Here is an 18,761-nt window from a genome sequence, read left to right as displayed (position 1 = left end):
AAAAAACATAAAAAAATGATATACATTTATTATATAACGAAAAACGAAAAGGCCAATCATTTCGCAATATCGCGAGTATTTTGCATATGTCTCAGAATGCTTGTTACAACAGTTGTAAACCCTCTTAAAATTTACGTTTTTATTCTTTTTTATTGTGCTCAAGATTTCTCATAAACAGCTCTGCGATATAATCAACTTGTTGTATAACTTACAGCTCTTCACCTTCATTTTGTCTACACTTTTTGGCAACCGTCATGCACATTGATAGGCAGTATTGGAACTATAAATATAGTTTATCCTCATGTGTTGTGTGTGCTGTCTCGGCAGCACATATACTAAAATTGGATCGATACAGAGAAGATTAGCATGGCTCCCTGCGCCAAGGATGACACGCAAAATCGTGAAGCGAATCCAAATTTTTGTTTTATGCACTTACATTTCTAAATGTTTTCAATAATTTAAAATATATCTTTATCAGCTGTCATAAAACAGATTTACTGCTAACGGTATGAAATTAGGAGGGATCAACTAACCATTTGATCGATTGATTGATTGATTGATTGATTGATTGATTGATTGATTGATTGATTGATTGATTGATTGATTGATTGATTGATTGATTGATTGATTGATTGATTTAAGCCAAATATTGTACACAAATTATGAAATTAATTGTATATGTTTTTCATCAAGTTTATTCATCATCTGACAAAAACTATTTTACAGACTTTTTTACGTTAGTGCAATGACAAATTAAAGCAGTTATTTCATTTTAGAAGCAAACATGTATTCGCAATATATAGCTTTTTTACGAGTAATATTATGTAAATATGTTACAACTTGGTAGCCATAAAAATCTTACACAAGAGGGCAGCAGAGTTCATCGTATGTAAGGCAATTTGTCACATTTTATTAAAACACATTTAAGTGTTTTAAATGTTAAAAAAGTTTTAATTACAAGATTTGTTGGTTATAATAATGTTTATGTTACTTTTTTATATCCTTGTTTTATTCAATTGTTTTCTAAGTGTTTTACGGCTTAATGTGCACAAGGTATGTCTAAAGAAATTTACTTAAAAAATAAACCTACGCTAAAAAAAAGAAAGTTACTGGAGTAAAGATTGTCACAACTTTTTTACATTATAATCTATATGTTTTATTCTAAGTATTTGTACACTCCATTTCAGGAGCTAGAAAACGACTAAACAAAAAAGGTCATGATATGTTCCAGTATTTTTCTCAATACCACACGAGGTAATAAAACATGATGGAACATCCGATGGTTGCACTAAAATTGCAGAAAATAAAGCGATCAATTATTTTCTATTCGCCCACTTACTTAATAATCAGAGAGAATATTCTTTGTTGAACTTCGAAAGGAAAAGAAAAAATAGACAAAACAGGCCTGTTGTCATCAATTGTCAGTGCCAAACTGTTATTGTTCCACGAGTTTTAAAATGACATCCAGTTTTCTCGAAACTCCGCCTTTCAACTCACCGCAGCGAGACGCCATTGGGCAAACGCGCTGTCAATCAAACAAACATGGCCGTGCCTTCTAGTTTTTTTTTGTTTTTTTTTTGCCTTCTAGTTTTCTACTGTATGTTGTTTGATTTGAGTGACATCACCAGTTCCGTCCCAACGCGGAAATGTGCAATATTTGTAATTTTATTATAGGATCGGTTGTCTGGCATGTCACAGACATATGCTGAACCGCAACAGTACTGTAAGTGATTGAGTATGTCGCTGTGAATTTTTTTCCGACACTATGTGATAATGGCGTTTTGTTGGAGGAGTTCGACCTTAGTGTATATTTACTGACACGAACCTCAAACACACCGCAACTTTAACCAGATTCAGGGAGAGAATGATGGACTGGAGACAGAAGTTGCTGCTGCTGCTGTTCTTGCTTAGCTTCGCAGGAATCGTGTCACAGGTAGGCTAATAACGGGAAAATAAATCTCATGTTTACCACTTTATGTTGCTGGTCACCGTAGGGAATGCACGGGGACAGTGATATGTGTTGCTCTATTTTTGGATACGCAGAGGCGGGGTGCTTTGGGGTTCCTGGAATGATAATTAAAAATAATAAACAAACAAATTAGTATCAGAAAGAGCGTATTGTTATTATAAAAATAAAATCATTATTAGTTATAGTATGAATAATAATAATAATAATAATGAAATGTGTGTCCGATTTATTTGGTCGAATCGGTTCAGTCGGACGGTTCGTTTGAACGAACCTGTTCCCATTCACGCTTTATCACTTCAAAAGCGTTTTTTATAATCATGTTTTTGATTAGGTATCCTACTGTAGGTTGCATCTAATAGTTCTTTTTTTTTTTTTTGCACTAATATTTGCCATAACCATAAGTGACATTTTTGCAGACATTGGATTTTATTTCATTGCAAGTAAAATATTATCAATAGGCCTATAGCTATTAGGCTACAATTATTTTTTCCTGACAATGTAAACTGTATTATACCTACTTCACGGTTTCATTCCTGATCAAAGTTATTTCGCAATGTCGAGTGATTTACAAACGATTTGTGAATCGTTTCGATCGGATCATTAAAAATAATCAGTTCAAAAGTAGGATTAATTTCGTGAAACGGACTTTGTCAGACATCCAAGCAATAAGCTTGGCAGAGGTTGGAACCACACCATAGTAATTAAATTTTTTTAAAGTTAATTTCTGTTTGTGCTCTTACAATAGTGTCATATTACTCGAACCTGAGCACGAGACCTGCATGGGCGCGCGCTTAATAGGCTTGTACTGGAGAGCTCGCGCAATGTAATATGCATTGTTCCCAGAGCGGGTGCACGTGTGTACGTGTGTTATAACAAGAGTTACTATCATGTGTGGGGGGGGGGGAAAGAGTAGTCAAGAGTGTTATTGTTATAATTTATTTTAATCGATTACTGGCCCATCATGTTTTGTAGGCTTCAGTCTCAGTTTGACCTGAGTAAATATCACCGTTTTTTGCCCTATATCTCCTCAAACACATAATGATATGCACTGATAAAATAAATGTTATACCTTATATTTGGTGTATTTTGGAGGAGCAAGGCAGTTTTTCAATGTTTTTGCAAATTCTAGTCAACCTAATTGTAGGCCTGCATACGGACCCAACAAAAAATATGTTTAAAAAGAACGTTTTGCTATCTTTCCCATTAAGTTATGAAAACATTATATCTGCATATTCTCTGAATGTTCAAAACACCCAGTTTTTTTTTTTACTTTTAAAATAGGTTTTCTTTGGTTATGCTAATCCACACAGCTTAGGCAGTTTTTGGTAAATATAGGAGTGGCGTCAAACGACTATGAAGAAGGATATCCTGGTTAATGTCTGTTAACCGTGCTCTCTTACACAAACACACACACAAACCTCTGAAGCTATGAGGATCCCTTATACACAATGGTTTTTGTACTTACTGTAAATTACATTTATTCTTACTCTTAACTCTTACAGACAAGTGGACATTGTTAGATTTAAAGCTAAATGGTTTTAAAAAATGGTTTCACATGAAGCCAAACCTGTACACAAACGTACTCAAGAGAACACACATTATAAGTATTTTTGGCTACATATCAGGTAGCATTTAGTTTTAAATAGTCTGATATCTGCAGGTGTTTTACTGGTTTCTCTTTCAGTGTGAGGGAGGAAGCTCAGTCTCACTCCCGGAGTCTCTGCTCTTTGTTTCCACACTGGATGGAAGTCTGCATGCCATCAGTAAACAGACAGGAGACATCAAATGGACACTTAAGGAAGGTGTGTGTGTGTGTGTGTGTGTGTGTGTGTGTGTGTGTGTGTGTGTGTGTGTGTGTGTGTGTGTGTGTGTGTGTGTGTGTGTGTGTGTGTGTGTATCTGCATGTATGTGCATTATGACAAGTGATAACAGAAATAATATGATCCTGCTTTTTTGTAGCATCAAGACACGTGTTTACAGTAAACTGCTTTTCATTGTTACAAACATGACATATTTGTCACTTTTTCAAAAGTAGTGTAAATGAATATCTGCCAAACAAATTCCATAACCATTTCACCCTCTCTCTCCTAGATCCCATCATACAGGTTCCTGCATATTTCCAAGAGTAAGTGTTTAACAGATTCAGAAACAAAGTCAACATACACTACCATTCAAAAGTTTGGAGTCTGTAAGTTTGTTCTTTAATATTTTTGAAAGAAGTTTATTCTGCTCACCAAAGCTGCATTTATTTGATCAAAAACACAGTTTTTTTTTACAATGATTACAAACAACTGTTTTCTATTTTGATATATTTTATGATGTAATTTATTCCTGTGATGACGAAGCTGGATTTTCAGCCTCATTCATCAAGTCTTCAGTGTCACATGATCCATCAGAAATTATCCTAATATGCTGCTCAAGAAAACAGTTGTGCTGCTTAATATTTTTGTTGAAACTAATAATAAAAAAAAATATATTCTTTAAAAAAAAATGAAAGTTCAAAAGAACAGCATTTATTAAATATAGAAAACATTTGTGACATTATAAATGTATTTGCAAATTTTTGATCAATTGCATGTGTCCATGCAGAATAAAAAAAAGAACATCTTACTGTCCCCAAATGTTTCAACGGTAGTATGTGTGCATGTGTTTATGTGTGTTAAAATCCAGTTGAAATCAAAACTGACCCTGATTACTTTCTTTTTTTCTTGTTCCTGGTCTTGTGATTGATTCATTGATCGATGTTATTAAGAATATTTTTTTGTCTTTATATTCTTTCATCAAATTGTTATAACTTTATCTGAAACAACATTCCTTTACCAATGACATCGCTTAAGCCATGCAGGCTATTGGATAATATTATCAATAGCCTAGTACCATTGTTTTTAAAAATAATCCTGTATTCAGATCTGACTCCATTCTGGTATGTAATGCTTTCTTTTCACAATCCAACTTATATTCTGTATATTCATTTCATTTTCAACTCTTGTAGGCCAGGCTTTTTACCGGATCCCAATGATGGCAGTCTGTATGTTCTAGGAGGCAAGCGTAAAGAGGGTCTGATGGTGAGTGTCACGGGCAGGGCTTGTGAGTGTTTGTCTGAGACAGTTACAGCTCATGTCATTTATATGAATCTTCTCTGCAGAAACTCCCGTTCACTATTCCAGAACTGGTCCAGTCTTCCCCCTGCAGGAGCTCCGATGGAGTGCTCTACACGGGTAACGTCAAACATGTTTGTGTGTTTGCAATGTGTTATGGTGAAATCAGTGTTTGATATCTGTAGTGAAAAATTCCCATGCTCATATTCTCATATTTTATTTGGGGGGTGGGAATCTGAAGTCATGAAAATTAATAAAAGCTTAAAAGTCACAGACATACTTTTAGTTTCGCTAAGCAACTTAATAGGCTAGATTAGCTTTTTTGTTTTGTAAGTGTTTGCATAGACTTGATGACATTAAAGGGATAGTTCAGCCAAAAATGAAAATTCTGTCATTAATTACTCACCCTCATGTCGTTCCAAATCACTTAGACTTTCGTTCATCTTATTCACAATAAAAGCCTAAATTCAATCTGAAAAGTGGTAGTTGCGTAGCTGTCAATGGAGGGACAGAAAGCTCTCAGATTTCATCAAAAAAGATCTTCATTTGTGTTCAACAGAAGAAAGAAACTCATACAGGTTTGGAACGACATGAGGGTGAGTAATTAATGACAGAATTTTCATTTTTGTGTGAACTATCCCTTTAAGGGGTGTGGGAACCCTGATAGCATGTTCATAAAATGTGAAACCTGTGAAAAGCTGCACTCTCATATATTGTACTGTCTACATTCCCAGGTAAAAAAGAGGACACTTGGTTTGTGGTTGATCCTCAGACAGGTGAAAAACAGACAAGTCTGAGCACCTCCTCTTCAGACTCCATTTGCCCCTCTGCCCCTCTGCTGTACATTGGCCGCACAGGTCCGAACACACATACATGCACCTTGTCTTATAACTCATGCCTGTCTATGTGTGTCCCTTTGCACATCAGATTCCTCTATATGCACCCTAAGTCATTCTGACACTGCACATATATTTTTAAAGATTTATTTATTTATTTGTATCCAATATATTTAACATGTATGGTATATTGCAACCAGAACACCCTAGCAACTGCATTGCATCACATGGCAACCACCAAGGATAAAAAATATGGTTATATTTACAGCTGACATCTTGAAATTTTCCACAGATTTAGTTGCAATGCATAGTGACAATGTAGCATTCGTGTTTTTGAAAGAAGTCTTTTATGCTCACCAAGGTCACATTTTAAAAATTAAAAATACAGTAAAAAAAAAAAAGTAATTTACAGATTTAAAAAAGTTTGCATTTAATTGGTTAAAAGTGACAGTGAAGGCAAATTAAGTTGGTGAGTGAAAACATTGTAAATCTTTTCTTTGTACTTTTGTCAGTTAAATGAATGTTCAATTGAAACAAATAACAGATTCTTGATTTTATTGCATTTTAAAATATGTCCCAACTTTTTTGGAAATGGGGTTGTATGTTAAAATGGACTTCTTTCAAAAACATTGAAAAATCTTACTGCCCACAAATCATGTGACGCATGTACGCACGTATGTCTGCAGAATATATGATCACCATGTATGATACGAAGACTCAGGAGCTCCGCTGGAATGCCACCTACAACGACTACTCCGCCCCTCTCTATGATGACAAAAAATATGAATACAGTAGGTTCCTCACTATGCATGCACAGAATTTACAAGCCAATCTACTGAATTTGTGAATGCATATGAGTATGTTGGGGATGTTTTTGGATTTCATCATGGTTGCGTGTGTCTGTGTATCACAGAGATGTCACACTTTGCATCCAGTGGGGACGGGCTGGTGGTTACGGTGGATCGGGACTCTGGTGAGGTCTTGTGGATGCAGAAGTTTGATTCTCCAGTGGCAGGGTTTTACTTGTGGAGTCAGGACAGTCTGCGGCGAGCTCCTCACCTGACAGTGTCAACAGAAACCCTGCGTTACCTGACCTTCACTGCAGAAAACACACAGTCCCAGACCATGAAGTGGGCCTACGAGTTCACAAAGGAGAACCACAGCACTAAGACTCAGCTAGTGTAAGACAATTTTACAATAGTATTTTTAAAACCCATTTATTTAAAGGGATAGGTCACTCAAAAATACAATTCTGTCATCATTTACTCAACATGCCAAACCTGTATGACTTTCTTTCTTCCATGTAACTGATCAAGGCAATAGAGGGGTGCAGGAATGATGTCAGAAACCGGAAGACTAATTCGCCGCTGGTTCCTTCGAGATTTTCCTATGGGGTTTTATAAAGGGGTTTTTCGATTTCTGTGTAAAATAAAGCCTGCCTCTAACCCAGTGAGTCCAATGCACGATTCCAAACGCTTTCTTAAAGGGACAGTTCAATTAAAAATTAAAAATAAACATAACTTGACTATACTTTGATATTTTGTTCTACAGCGTAAATTACACACATCCATAGTAGTGACAACGCAATTTTTTAACCAGTAATGTTCTTCTTCTTTTTTTACGTCTTTAATAAGTTATTAGATGAGACAGCTTGGTGTGTGAGTGTGTGCAGTGTACGTTGTAGAACAAAACGTCATCGTCATGAATTGAAAAAAAAGCATTATAAAACCCCCATAGGAAAATCTCCAAAGAACCAGCGGTGAATTAGACTTGCAGGTTCTGTTGTCATACCTGCACCACTCTATTAATTAAAAAATCAAGGTCTCTTTCTTGAATCCAACACGGAAGTGACTTAAACTGCAATTCATCGACTGGCCACTAGAGACAGGCTTCAAAAGAGAGTCAATCCCATATGAATATGCCCAAACTTATAACAGAAAAAAGTATGTTTACAGCCTGCTACAAGTAGTAGTTTTGGTCTATAGAGCTAATTTTGCCCGTCATGACAACTGTGAGGGGGGGATTTTTTATATAACTCATCCGTTTAAATTAAGGCTTTATTAATGCTGTTCATTTTTTTTTTTTACATTAGGGTATAAAGTATTTTAATTCTACAATATATGGTGTAAAAACATCTGAGTGCTGCCCTCTTCAGGTTGAACGGTGGCTTCTGCATTTTAATTTTCCTATTGGATGTTGTGGTACTGCGTGACGTAAGAGGGTACCAGCTAACCACGCCCTTGACTACAGAGAGACGAGTCTCAGGTGCACGCCCCCCTCCAAATTATTGCCAGGGGGTGGAGTCAGGGGTTTAGTTCCCCTTTAAGCCTTAAAGTTCTGCATAATTAAGGGCGTGGCCATTTGAGTAACAGGTGGATTGCCGCTGCTGTCACTAATAGCCGTTTGTCTGCTGTCTGTTAGCCGTCACGTCACCACAGTTAATCCCGCCTCTTTGCCCTTTTTCGGTTATCTGGGAGTGAAGCTCGGTGACGCGCTGCCAAGATGGCGACGGCCGGCTCCGCCCACTTTTGGCTTCAAAAATGCTCTTCAGAAACCTACGGGTGACGTCACAGACACTACGTCCATGTGTTTTTATAGTCTATGGTTATTACCTTTGGTTACTTTAAAGGGGAGAGGCCTGGTTGAGTTGCGTTAGTAATGTGTTGAAACTCATGGTTATGGTGACATTTCTGAAACACACACAAAGCAGCTGACCAATCACAAAGCGCTGGTCCAGCTGACCAATCAGAGCACATTGTGCTTTTCGGAAGGAAGGACTCCATAGAGACATGAACTAAACAGAGCGTTACTGACAGACTGGGGCTCTGTCCCAAATGAAACCCTAAGCCCTTGCCGTCTTCCCCTCAGTCCGCACTTTCGTAACGTAATGCCGCTTTGATTGTCGGGTAGAAGTCGGCTGCTGAGCAATCTTGCGGGCTCAGCAAAAGTGTGCATCGAGGGCGCATATCGGCTGCAAATGGGTGCTTACCAGCCCCCTTCTGAAAACTAAAATGACAAATGGGACACTACGGTCTTTTGGAACAGAAACACGCACACAATGGCCATTGTAAATCCACAAGACTGCAAATCCACATAAAATGTACCATTTGGGACAGGGCCTGGGAAATAGAGGAGCTGCAACAATGTAAAATTGTGAAAGATAATGTGTTTTTGGAACATTCAATCATGAAAACCTATTCTAGTAGATCCAAAAAACAAAATCAATACTTTGAAAAGGGGCATAATAGGTCCCCTTTAATCTAGTTACCGGTATGTATTTTTGTGTTCATAGTCCCACTCTCTATGTTGGCAAGACGGACTCTCATCTGTATGCTTCTGCCTCCCTTGTACATAAAGGTGTTGCAATAGTGGTAAGTTCAGCTATACATTTTTCAAAACCAATAGTAAATCTTCCTTCTGATTAACCATATTCTTTTCCCATTGAAGCCAAAAGGTCTCACTCTTGCACGCATCGAGGGGCCCATCACAGCTGGCGTCACAATGGGTAACGGGCGGCCCGAGTGTGAGATCACGCCCAGCACTGATGTGAAATATCCACCAGGAAGCAGCACATCCCTGCAGAATCAGTGGCTGCTGATTGGTACGGCCAACTAATACATTTGAACACAAAATTTATTTATCTTTATATACGCACAGACTCTCTAAATTTGAATTCTAAATGTTTCTCATTTACATACTTAAAAGTGTGTACTTCAAGATACATGCATGTGCAATCCTGCAACACCCACAGGTTAAGTTCTAGTTCAGCAGTTTCAGGACTGAGGTTCATTTTCTGACCTCTGACTCTACCTAAACCAGTTTTAAAACCATTGGGCTGGGCTGATTAAAATGTGAAGAGATACACAATATACAAAAATCTTCTTCCCTTAAACTGTTGTCCAGAAACAGCGGCTTATTATATTATATAACCGGTATATTACATTATATTATATTATATTATATATATGATATTATATTATTTTATTTGTTTCATTAATACAATATATTAAATATAGTTAAATCAAAAACATTATAGCCTATTATATTATATTACATTATAAATATATTTAATGTTTAAAAATGTAGTTAAATAACAAAATAAAATATAATATTTAAAGAAAGAGCATTTACAAATTACATTTCTTAATGTTCATTCGACGAATATCAGTATATTGTATTACATTTGTGCGTGCGTGCGTGCGTGTGTGTGTGCGTGCGTGCGTGCGTGCGTGCGTGTGTGTGTGTGTGTGTGTGTGTGTGTGTGTGTGTCCACAAAGATGGCAATAAATGTTCCTTGACCTTCTTTTGGTCCCCATGAGGAAAACAGTTTGTAAATCTTAGTAAAGTATGTTTTTTGAAAATATGAAAATGCAGAAAGTTTTCTGTGATAGGTAGGGTTAGGGGATATAATATACTGTTTATACACTATAAAATGCATTATGTCTATGTAATGTCCGTCCCCATCGAAAACCCATCGTGTGTTTATGTGTGTGTGTGTGTGTGTGTGTGTGTGTGTGTGTGTGTGTGAGTAGGTCACCATGAAGTCCCTCCTGTGGCTCACACCACCATGTTGAGAGATTTTCCAGAAAACCTGCAGCGCTCTGGTGATGTCATCCCACCTCGAGGTTCTGGTTCTTTCCGTTCTGCCTCTCACCCAGTGAGTCCAATGCATAATTCCTCACACTTAAGCAAAAAATGAAGAAACATTTAATCACCGCCATGTTGTTTAAAAAATTAACAATTATGTTCGTATGTGTATTATTTATTTTGTGATAAACACATACAATGATATTGTGCATAATGTTCACAGTGCTGTTTTCCAGAAAATGTTAAAAAAGGAGAAATTAAAAGTAATCTATGAATAAAAGTACCGTAAAGTCTTCTTAAGCCATATGATAGTTTTGGTGGAAAAAGTATTTTTAGGGTAACTTAATATTAGTTATTATTAACAGAAAATAGTTCTGATACCTTTATATTGTGATTGATTGTTTATAATGGCTATTTCCGTGTAGCAAACTATGCTAAGAATAATGCTGTATTTAGCTAAAGGGAGGATTAACATGAATGTTGATTTGTGAGCTGTACATTCTTAAATGAAATTGTGAAATAAATTGAGATTCTGATTACAGTGTCTATAGCATCTTAATAAGTGGTTGTAGGCCGTTGAAAATTTCATGCATGATGGCATTTCGAACAGCCAAGCACAAACTTGTCATCTTTTGTTTACAGTTGCCACCAGTAACAAAGCACGGCTCTTCCCCCGTTTTGCCAGACTCCTTGACCTCTGACCCCATGACCGTGCTGGTGGTGACACTGCTGCTGGGAGCATGGATTGCCTTCCTGCTAACACACAATAGGGTGAGTTATAGATTTAGAGGGTATTTGGAATTAATTGGTATCAGTATCAGTGTTACTCTAAAGTAACCCTCTGATGTTAATGAATATATATAATGTATTTATAATTAGTGGTGACACCACCTATATACACATAACTATTTATACACACACACACACATAATGTGGGCTTAAAGGGATAGTTCACCCAAAAATTTAAATTCTGTCATTAATTACTCGCCCTCATGTCGTTCCAAACACGTAAGACTTGCGTTCATCTCCGGAACACAAATGAAGATCTTTTTAATGAAATCTGAGAGCTTTCTGTCCCTCCATAGACAGATATGCAGTTACCAATTTGAAGCTTCAAAAAGTTCATAAAAACATTGTAAAATTACAGTAATACATATCAATTGAGCGGTATAGTCCAAATTTTCTAAAGAGACTCGATCGCTTTATATGACGAACAGATTGAATTTAGGCTTTTTATTCACATAACACATATGTATATATTATTATATACATATAGACCTATACATTGATAATATACATATGTTATATAAGAAGTTACACTTAAAAACTGTTGTTCTTTTTCGATCAGCTTGTCAAAATATCCCTGCGGTCTGAAGAGTCCAACCCTTTGCCCGGGCTGACCAATCAGAGCGCTCCCTCAGAGTCCAACACTTCCCCCTCATCATCATCATCCTACAACAACAACAGCAATTCAGGGAAGACTAGCTCTGTTGCATCCAATCAAACACAGCCATTCTCAAGCAAAGACTCCGCCCCAATAACGACAGCCGGCCAATCACAGAGTATGGGATCTATTCTACAGAGCCTCATTAATGAAACACAAAAACAAATTTTTGTGTAAATACAATTAAATCCAAGCTGTATAGCCATCCTTAATTAAATGTATGCTTTATATGACTAATTATAAGAATTGTTTTTAAAGAAGATTTTTACAAATTTACAAAAATGTGTCCTGCTTGTGTTTCATGAGTGAGGCCCATTGATTTTCCTATTTATCTAAATAAGTTGTTTTTTTCATTTACAAACCTATATGTTATTCACTATAATGCTAATTTTAGTTTATGATGTTTTTTTAAGCGAGTAACTAATGTCAGATGTATTATTTGTGTGTTCATATTCTTCAGATGAACAACATGACGTTGTGGAAGTTGGTAAAATCTCTTTCCGTCCTGCTGAGGTGCTGGGCCATGGGACGGCGGGAACCTTTGTGTTCCGGTGGGTTTTCATGGATTGTGATACTAGCGTACTTATTCTGTGTTGTGAAGTTAAAGTGTCATTTTGACAATTTTCAACCCGCTTTGTATTGTTACAATGTCGGTAGTAAGTGTAAATTAAAAATGTTTACTCGTTCTCCGTGTTACCTGGAACAAGAAATTCATGTTTATTTGTTAGCAAAAGTCAGCCGGATGAAGAAAAATGCGTACGTACTTTTGACAGCTTTTGACACCATTATATCTAAAAGTTTGTTTAGAAGTATTTCCTACTAAAACAAAGCAGACAGTATTTGATAGCGTATCCATAGCAGACTAGTTTCAGACAAAATTCACCTTTCTATTGCATAGTCAGCCGAGTTTTATGGAAAGCCATTTTTGGCAGCGGTGAAATATCCATTTAAGGTTTTGTAATCTGAGCATTTTGGTTTTGTTCTCTGGTTTGGTTGTTCTTTACCCTAAATTCACTGGTGTTGTGCACACAGGGGTCAGTTTGACGATCGGCGTGTGGCGGTAAAGCGTATCCTTCCGGAGTGCGTAGAGTTTGCGGAGCGAGAGGTTCAGCTCCTCCGTGAATCAGACGAGCATCCCAACGTCATCCGTTACTTCTGCACAGAGCGGGACAGACAGTTCACTTACATCGCCATAGAGCTGTGTGCCGCCACACTCCAGCAGGTGTGTTTTAATGAGTGTTTGTGTGTGTGTGTGCATAGATATTTTTGCCTTCCACTTTTCACTGTTTTATCATTATTTGTGAAGTCTGTCTACATGAGAATTTTATAATTAATTTCTGCACTCTAAAAAATGCTGGGTTGTTTCAACCCATGTTTGGGTCAAATATGGACTAACCCAACCATTGGGTTAAATCATTTAATTTTACTTAATTAAACCAGTGATTGGGTTGAAATGACTGTCCTTGAAGGATTTATATTTAAGATACGTTCTCTGACAAATATACAAAATGCTTAATTTTAAAAGATGGTTTAAGGGTTTAGATATTTCTTCTAAAAAAAAGAAAAAATTGTGCAAAATATATACTGTATTCTCTATTTTTTAACTGTATAATAAAATGTTAAGTAATCAACTGTATTTTCAGCTGTATAATCACAACTCATCTGTTTCCATGCACTCTGATTTGGGTTTTTCTGTTTTTTTTTTTGTATGTAGTATGTGGAGGACCCAAGCTGTCCTTACTCAGGCCTGAACCCAGTGTCTCTGCTGGACCAGACAATGTGTGGCCTCACTCACCTTCACTCCCTCAACATTGGTGAGTCACTGTTGTCATAGCAACCGTTCCAACGATAACTTCCTTCCTGTAACTACATAAAAATACGTTATTGTTGCACATGCTAGTATTGCATTGCACTGATGTTTATTAAATGAGTAACTGGATAGTGAGGGCATATATGCAACCCTCTGACATTTTTTTAATTACGTGACCCTCTCGTACTCAGTTCACAGGGATTTAAAGCCACGGAATATTTTGCTCTCTCTCCCGGGGGCATTGGGTCGAGTCCGGGCTGTGATCTCAGATTTCGGCTTGTGTAAGAAGCTTCCAGATGGTCGCCATAGTTTCAGCCTACGCTCAGGAATACCAGGAACCGAAGGCTGGATTGCCCCTGAATTACTCATAAATGCACCAAAAGGGAACCCTGTACGACAAACACACACGTCACACGTTGAATTTAAAAAACAGATACTGTGGTGTACTGAATTTTAAAAACGAAATAAGATATTTTCATATATTTCATTGTAATTCATTACATTGTTTCCTCTATTGATATCTCTTTAGACGAGTGCAGTGGACATATTTTCTGCCGGATGTGTGTTTTATTATGTGACGTCCAAAGGACAGCATCCGTTTGGTGACACTCTGCGGCGTCAAGCTAATATCCTCTCTGGCGTCTATAACCTCGACCACTTTATGGAGGATATTCATGGTTTGTGTGCATGCTTTAATGTGCTTGTATCTGCATGTGTACTCTTATGTTTTAGAAGTGTCCGGCTTTGTTTAGAAACTCTTATCGCTGCCATAAATGTCACACAAAAATGTCCCATCAGTAGAAATTATTTGTTTGTATTGCATTGCCATCAACTAATAACTGTGTTGTTTGGCTGATTAACAAGTGTCTTTTAAAGGGGACCTATGCCCTTTTATTGAAGTCTTGATTTTGTTTTTGGTGTCTAATTAGAATAGGCTTTCACTACTAATACAACAATATTTTTATACTATACTGTATCCTCTATTTTTTAACTGTATAATCACATTTTCAGTATTCAGGGGTCACATAATTACAAATTATTACATAATTACAAAAGAAAAAATTATGATTTTTCACAAAACACCTTATTTCCACATATTTTACGTTGTTTGCAGTACCTCTCTTCTCAGTCAGTAACGCTCTGTTTAGTTCCATTCTCTGTGAAGCTCCTCCAACCAAAAAGCACAGTGTGCTCTGATTGGGCAGCTGGACCAGTGTGTTGTGATTGGTCCACCTCTACGAGCAAGTTTTGTAAATATCATGCCCTTGACCTTTACCGTAACCGCGACTTTCAACACAAAACTAATGCAACTCAACCAGGTCTCGCTCCATTATTGTGTATAACTTGGGCGGAAATTATGTAAATGAGGAATATTGGGACGTGTACGTTCCCGGAAGAAAACTCAACATTATAACACGTAAGAAAGTAAAAAAATGTAAAAAGCTTCATAGGACCCCTTCAATAAATCAATTGTAAAATCAACCTTGTCAATGACTAATACAAATGTTGTGTTTTATAATATTATTGATTCATTTTAGGAATTTATTAGGTAAAATAAATGTTTAATTCATTTGTATGCATTGAAAAATACTGTCATATTTTACTCACCCTTATGTGGTTCCAAACCTGTATGAGTTTCTTTCTTCTGTTGAACTAAAAAGAAGATATTTTGAAGAATGTTGTAACCAGGTAGTTGACGATAGCCATTGACTTTCATAGTAGGAATTAAAAAAAAAAAAGTCAACCATGGGTTACAACATTCTTCAAAATATCTTCTTTTGTGTTCAACAGAAGAAACAAACTCGTACAGGTTTGGAATCACATAAGAGTGAGTAAATGATGACAGAATTTTCATTGTTGGGTGAACTATCCCTTTAATGGTTTTCTGTTTTGGTGTGTGTAGAGGACGTGATTGGCAGAGATCTGATTGAGCAGATGATCAGTGCAGAACCAGAGACACGTCCTTCAGCAGCGTCCATCCTCAAACATCCCTTCTTCTGGAGTCCAGAGAAACAACTGCAGTTCTTTCAGGTGTGTGTTTGTGTGTGTTCAGTGAAGCATGTTGAAGGGTATAGCGAGAAAGTGAATTCACTCTTTGGCTATAGGATGTCAGTGACAGAATAGAGAAGGAGCCGTTAGACAGCCCTATAGTGGTCCGTCTGGAGAACTCCGGCAGATCTGTCGTGAGAACCAACTGGAGGATGCACATATCGGCACCGCTGCAGGCTGGTAAGCACTGCTATTTAATTTCTTTTATAGCAATAGTGAATAAAATGTTGCTTTTTTTGATGTATATGAAATGAACAATGTTATATTCCATGTTCATTAATATCTATACATTTGCATGTCTAATATAAACCTTTTTCCATCTGGCAGATCTTAGAAAATTTCGTACATATAAAGGAAACTCTGTGAGAGACCTTCTTAGGGCAATGAGAAATAAAGTAAGTGTTTAGAACTTTAATGTGTTTCTACAACAGTCAGTAACCACAAAAAAACAAAAAACAATTTACATTGATGTAATATAATATAATAATATTATATATAATATAACATTAAAAAATGTGGGGTTGGTAAGAATTTTACAATGTTTTTGAAAGAAGTATTTTATGATCACCAAGGCTACATTTATTTAATCAAAAATACAGTAAAAACAGTATGTGATAAGGACCCAAGCGGTCACAAGGAGAATCACTCCATGATGGAAAAAAAAACACAACTGTAGTCAATGGTTTATAAAACGGGTGTGCAAAATGTGCAAATAAATAGTGTTAAAGGGATAGTTCACCCAAAAATAAAAATTCTGTCATCATTTACCCTCAAGTTTTTCTAAACCTGTATGTGTTCTGTTGAACTTAAAAGAAGATATTCTGAAGAATGTCGGTAACCAAAACAGTTTCTGGTCCTCATTGACTTCCATAGTATATATTTTTTCCTACTATGGAAGTCAATGGGGTCCATCAACTGTTTGGTTACCGACATTCTTCAGAATATCTTATCTGAATATCTGAATATCTCAACAGAAGAAAGAAACTCATTCAGGTTTTGAACAACTTGAGGGTGAGTAAATGATGATTTGTTTTGGTGAACTATCACTTTAAGAGCGTGATTAAAACAAAGGTTATTAATACAAACAGTCTAAAAACTAGCACTGTAAAGGTACTAAAACAGCACCAGCTCCCCTCTACAACAATTGAGGCCGGAGTTTTTCTGCGCTAAAGCATCTCTAACAATAACCTACTGTTTATCAAGCTCAAAACAATCCATCCACTAGTGGTCCATTCTACTAGTGATGGCTGTGTTAAAGGGGTGGTATAATGCCTTTTTCACAAGATGTAAAATAAGTCTCTGATGTCCCCAGAGTGTGTATGTGAAGTTTTAGCTCAAAATACACGATAGATATTTTTATATAGCATGTTAAAATTGTAATGTTTTGAGGGTGAGCAAAGACGCACCGTTTTTGTCCGTCCCTTTAAATGCAAATGAGCTGCTGCTCCCGGCACAGAGGGCGGAGCTTCAAGAGCTCGTGTTCTTTTACCTCACACACACATGCACTGGAAATTACAAAAACTTTTAGCCTTTTATGTCCAAACCGGAGTCAGACAGTGATGGAGAGACTCAAGAAGTGACAACATATGTAGACAACAGGACATTTCTGAATGGTTAGTTGATGAATTTATGTAGCTTCTGTGTAGTTATCTTCTTGTCATTGATTAGCATATTCTGACTTGATAATATATAAATCGTGTTCCGGGGGAGGGGTTTATGTACATTTTCCTTACCAGCCGTATATTGTAGTCCTTAAAAAGCAATTTCTTTAAAAGCAAATATCTCCCTTTGCTTTGAACTTTGAGCGTTGTAACTTTGCAGATGTTGTTTATGCTCAAACAACAACATTACACACTAACTAAAGTTAGAAAAGTAAAATCATATTCAACCACCCCTTTAAATACACACACGCTCTTACAAATATGAGCACACCATTTTCAATAAAATCTAGCCTCATGCAGCCTCTTTGCTGAATAAAAATCTTATATGACCCCAAACTTTTGAATAATATAATATCATATCATATAATTTATCCTAACCTCTCTTCTAATGTTTTTCAACAGAAACATCATTATCATGAACTCCCATCAGAGGTTCAGATAGCTCTCGGTGAAGTCCCTGATGGCTTTGTGACATATTTTACCTCCCGCTTCCCCCGGTTACTGCTTCACACGCATTCAGCGCTCGGCATCTGTGCCCCCGAGAGACTGTTTCACCCGTACTACCACCACTAAACATCCACAGAGACATACTTGTTTGTTCCTACACTGGACTGGAGAGGAAAAGTAGGGTTACTTGAGGAAATGGACACCTCGAGGACTAGACTAAAAGACTATCAATCTATAATTATAGACTTCAGGACTGTGAGCATATTTCGTTGTAGGGCACTACAGACAGTTTTCTCATAAACATCCCAATGGGCTTGCTGATTTTTATCCCTATGCTTTTATAGAGACATGTTTTATAGGTCAGATAAAAAAAAATAAGTGAGTTACTGAGTGTATTAATGGGCTTTTACAAAGCTGCCATTTTTCGCTGCTGGCTTTGCTGCTGGAACCAAATAGTAAAGAAATAAAAAGGCCTTATTTTCTGATGAGTTGACAGCCTATAGATTGGCATATGTTCCACCATTTTTGTTTTATTTTAGTTCTGGCTTTTAACACACACGATTACAGAATCTCCAGTTAACTACTTGTATTCTTAATAGGTAGAATTCTACATGGTAAAAGTAGTTTTATATTAAGGACATGGTTAAAGGGATAAAGGGATTAAAGGGATAACTCACTGCAAAATTAAAATTCTGTCATCACTATTCACCCTCATGTCGTTTTAAGGTCATATGACTGAATTTCTTCCAAAAAACACGAAAGGAGAAAGTTTTGAAGATTGGCATTTTTCATTCAATTACAATGAATGGATGATTTCAAGTTTTATAAAGGGTGAAAAGTACTCTAAAAATATATTATAT

General features: G+C 36.7%; 1 protein-coding gene across 3 annotated transcripts; it reads left to right on the top strand.

Moving 5' to 3' along the window:
- Window positions 1–1,483: 1,483 nt before the first annotated feature.
- On the top strand, window positions 1,484–18,389 carry ern2 (endoplasmic reticulum to nucleus signaling 2). Of its 3 annotated transcripts, XM_079617319.1 has the most exons (23): window positions 1,705–1,723; window positions 1,852–1,933; window positions 3,654–3,771; window positions 4,061–4,094; window positions 4,962–5,034; window positions 5,115–5,187; window positions 5,802–5,924; window positions 6,590–6,694; window positions 6,817–7,084; window positions 9,196–9,274; window positions 9,351–9,504; window positions 10,436–10,560; window positions 11,133–11,261; window positions 11,839–12,052; window positions 12,395–12,485; window positions 12,967–13,156; window positions 13,649–13,748; window positions 13,936–14,135; window positions 14,274–14,421; window positions 15,648–15,775; window positions 15,850–15,973; window positions 16,121–16,188; window positions 17,857–18,389. In XM_079617319.1, the coding sequence occupies exons 2-23, from the start codon at window positions 1,865–1,867 to the stop codon at window positions 18,025–18,027; spliced, it is 2,784 nt and encodes a 927-aa protein (XP_079473445.1). In that variant the 5' UTR covers window positions 1,705–1,723; window positions 1,852–1,864; the 3' UTR covers window positions 18,028–18,389. The 3 variants fall into 3 exon arrangements, with proteins under 3 accessions (XP_079473446.1, XP_079473445.1, XP_079473447.1); XM_079617320.1 differs by having other exon boundaries at window positions 1,484–1,933; XM_079617321.1 differs by lacking the exons at window positions 1,705–1,723; window positions 1,852–1,933; window positions 3,654–3,771 and adding an exon at window positions 5,627–5,663 and having other exon boundaries at window positions 4,063–4,094.
- Window positions 18,390–18,761: the final 372 nt, after the last annotated feature.

The sequence above is a fragment of the Phoxinus phoxinus genome (assembly GCF_949152265.1).
Source record: "Phoxinus phoxinus genome assembly, chromosome: 6".
Classification (NCBI taxonomy): domain Eukaryota; kingdom Metazoa; phylum Chordata; class Actinopteri; order Cypriniformes; family Leuciscidae; genus Phoxinus; species Phoxinus phoxinus.
The sequence above is the reverse complement of the archived record's forward strand: the minus strand, read 5'-3'. Positions and strand labels throughout refer to the sequence as shown.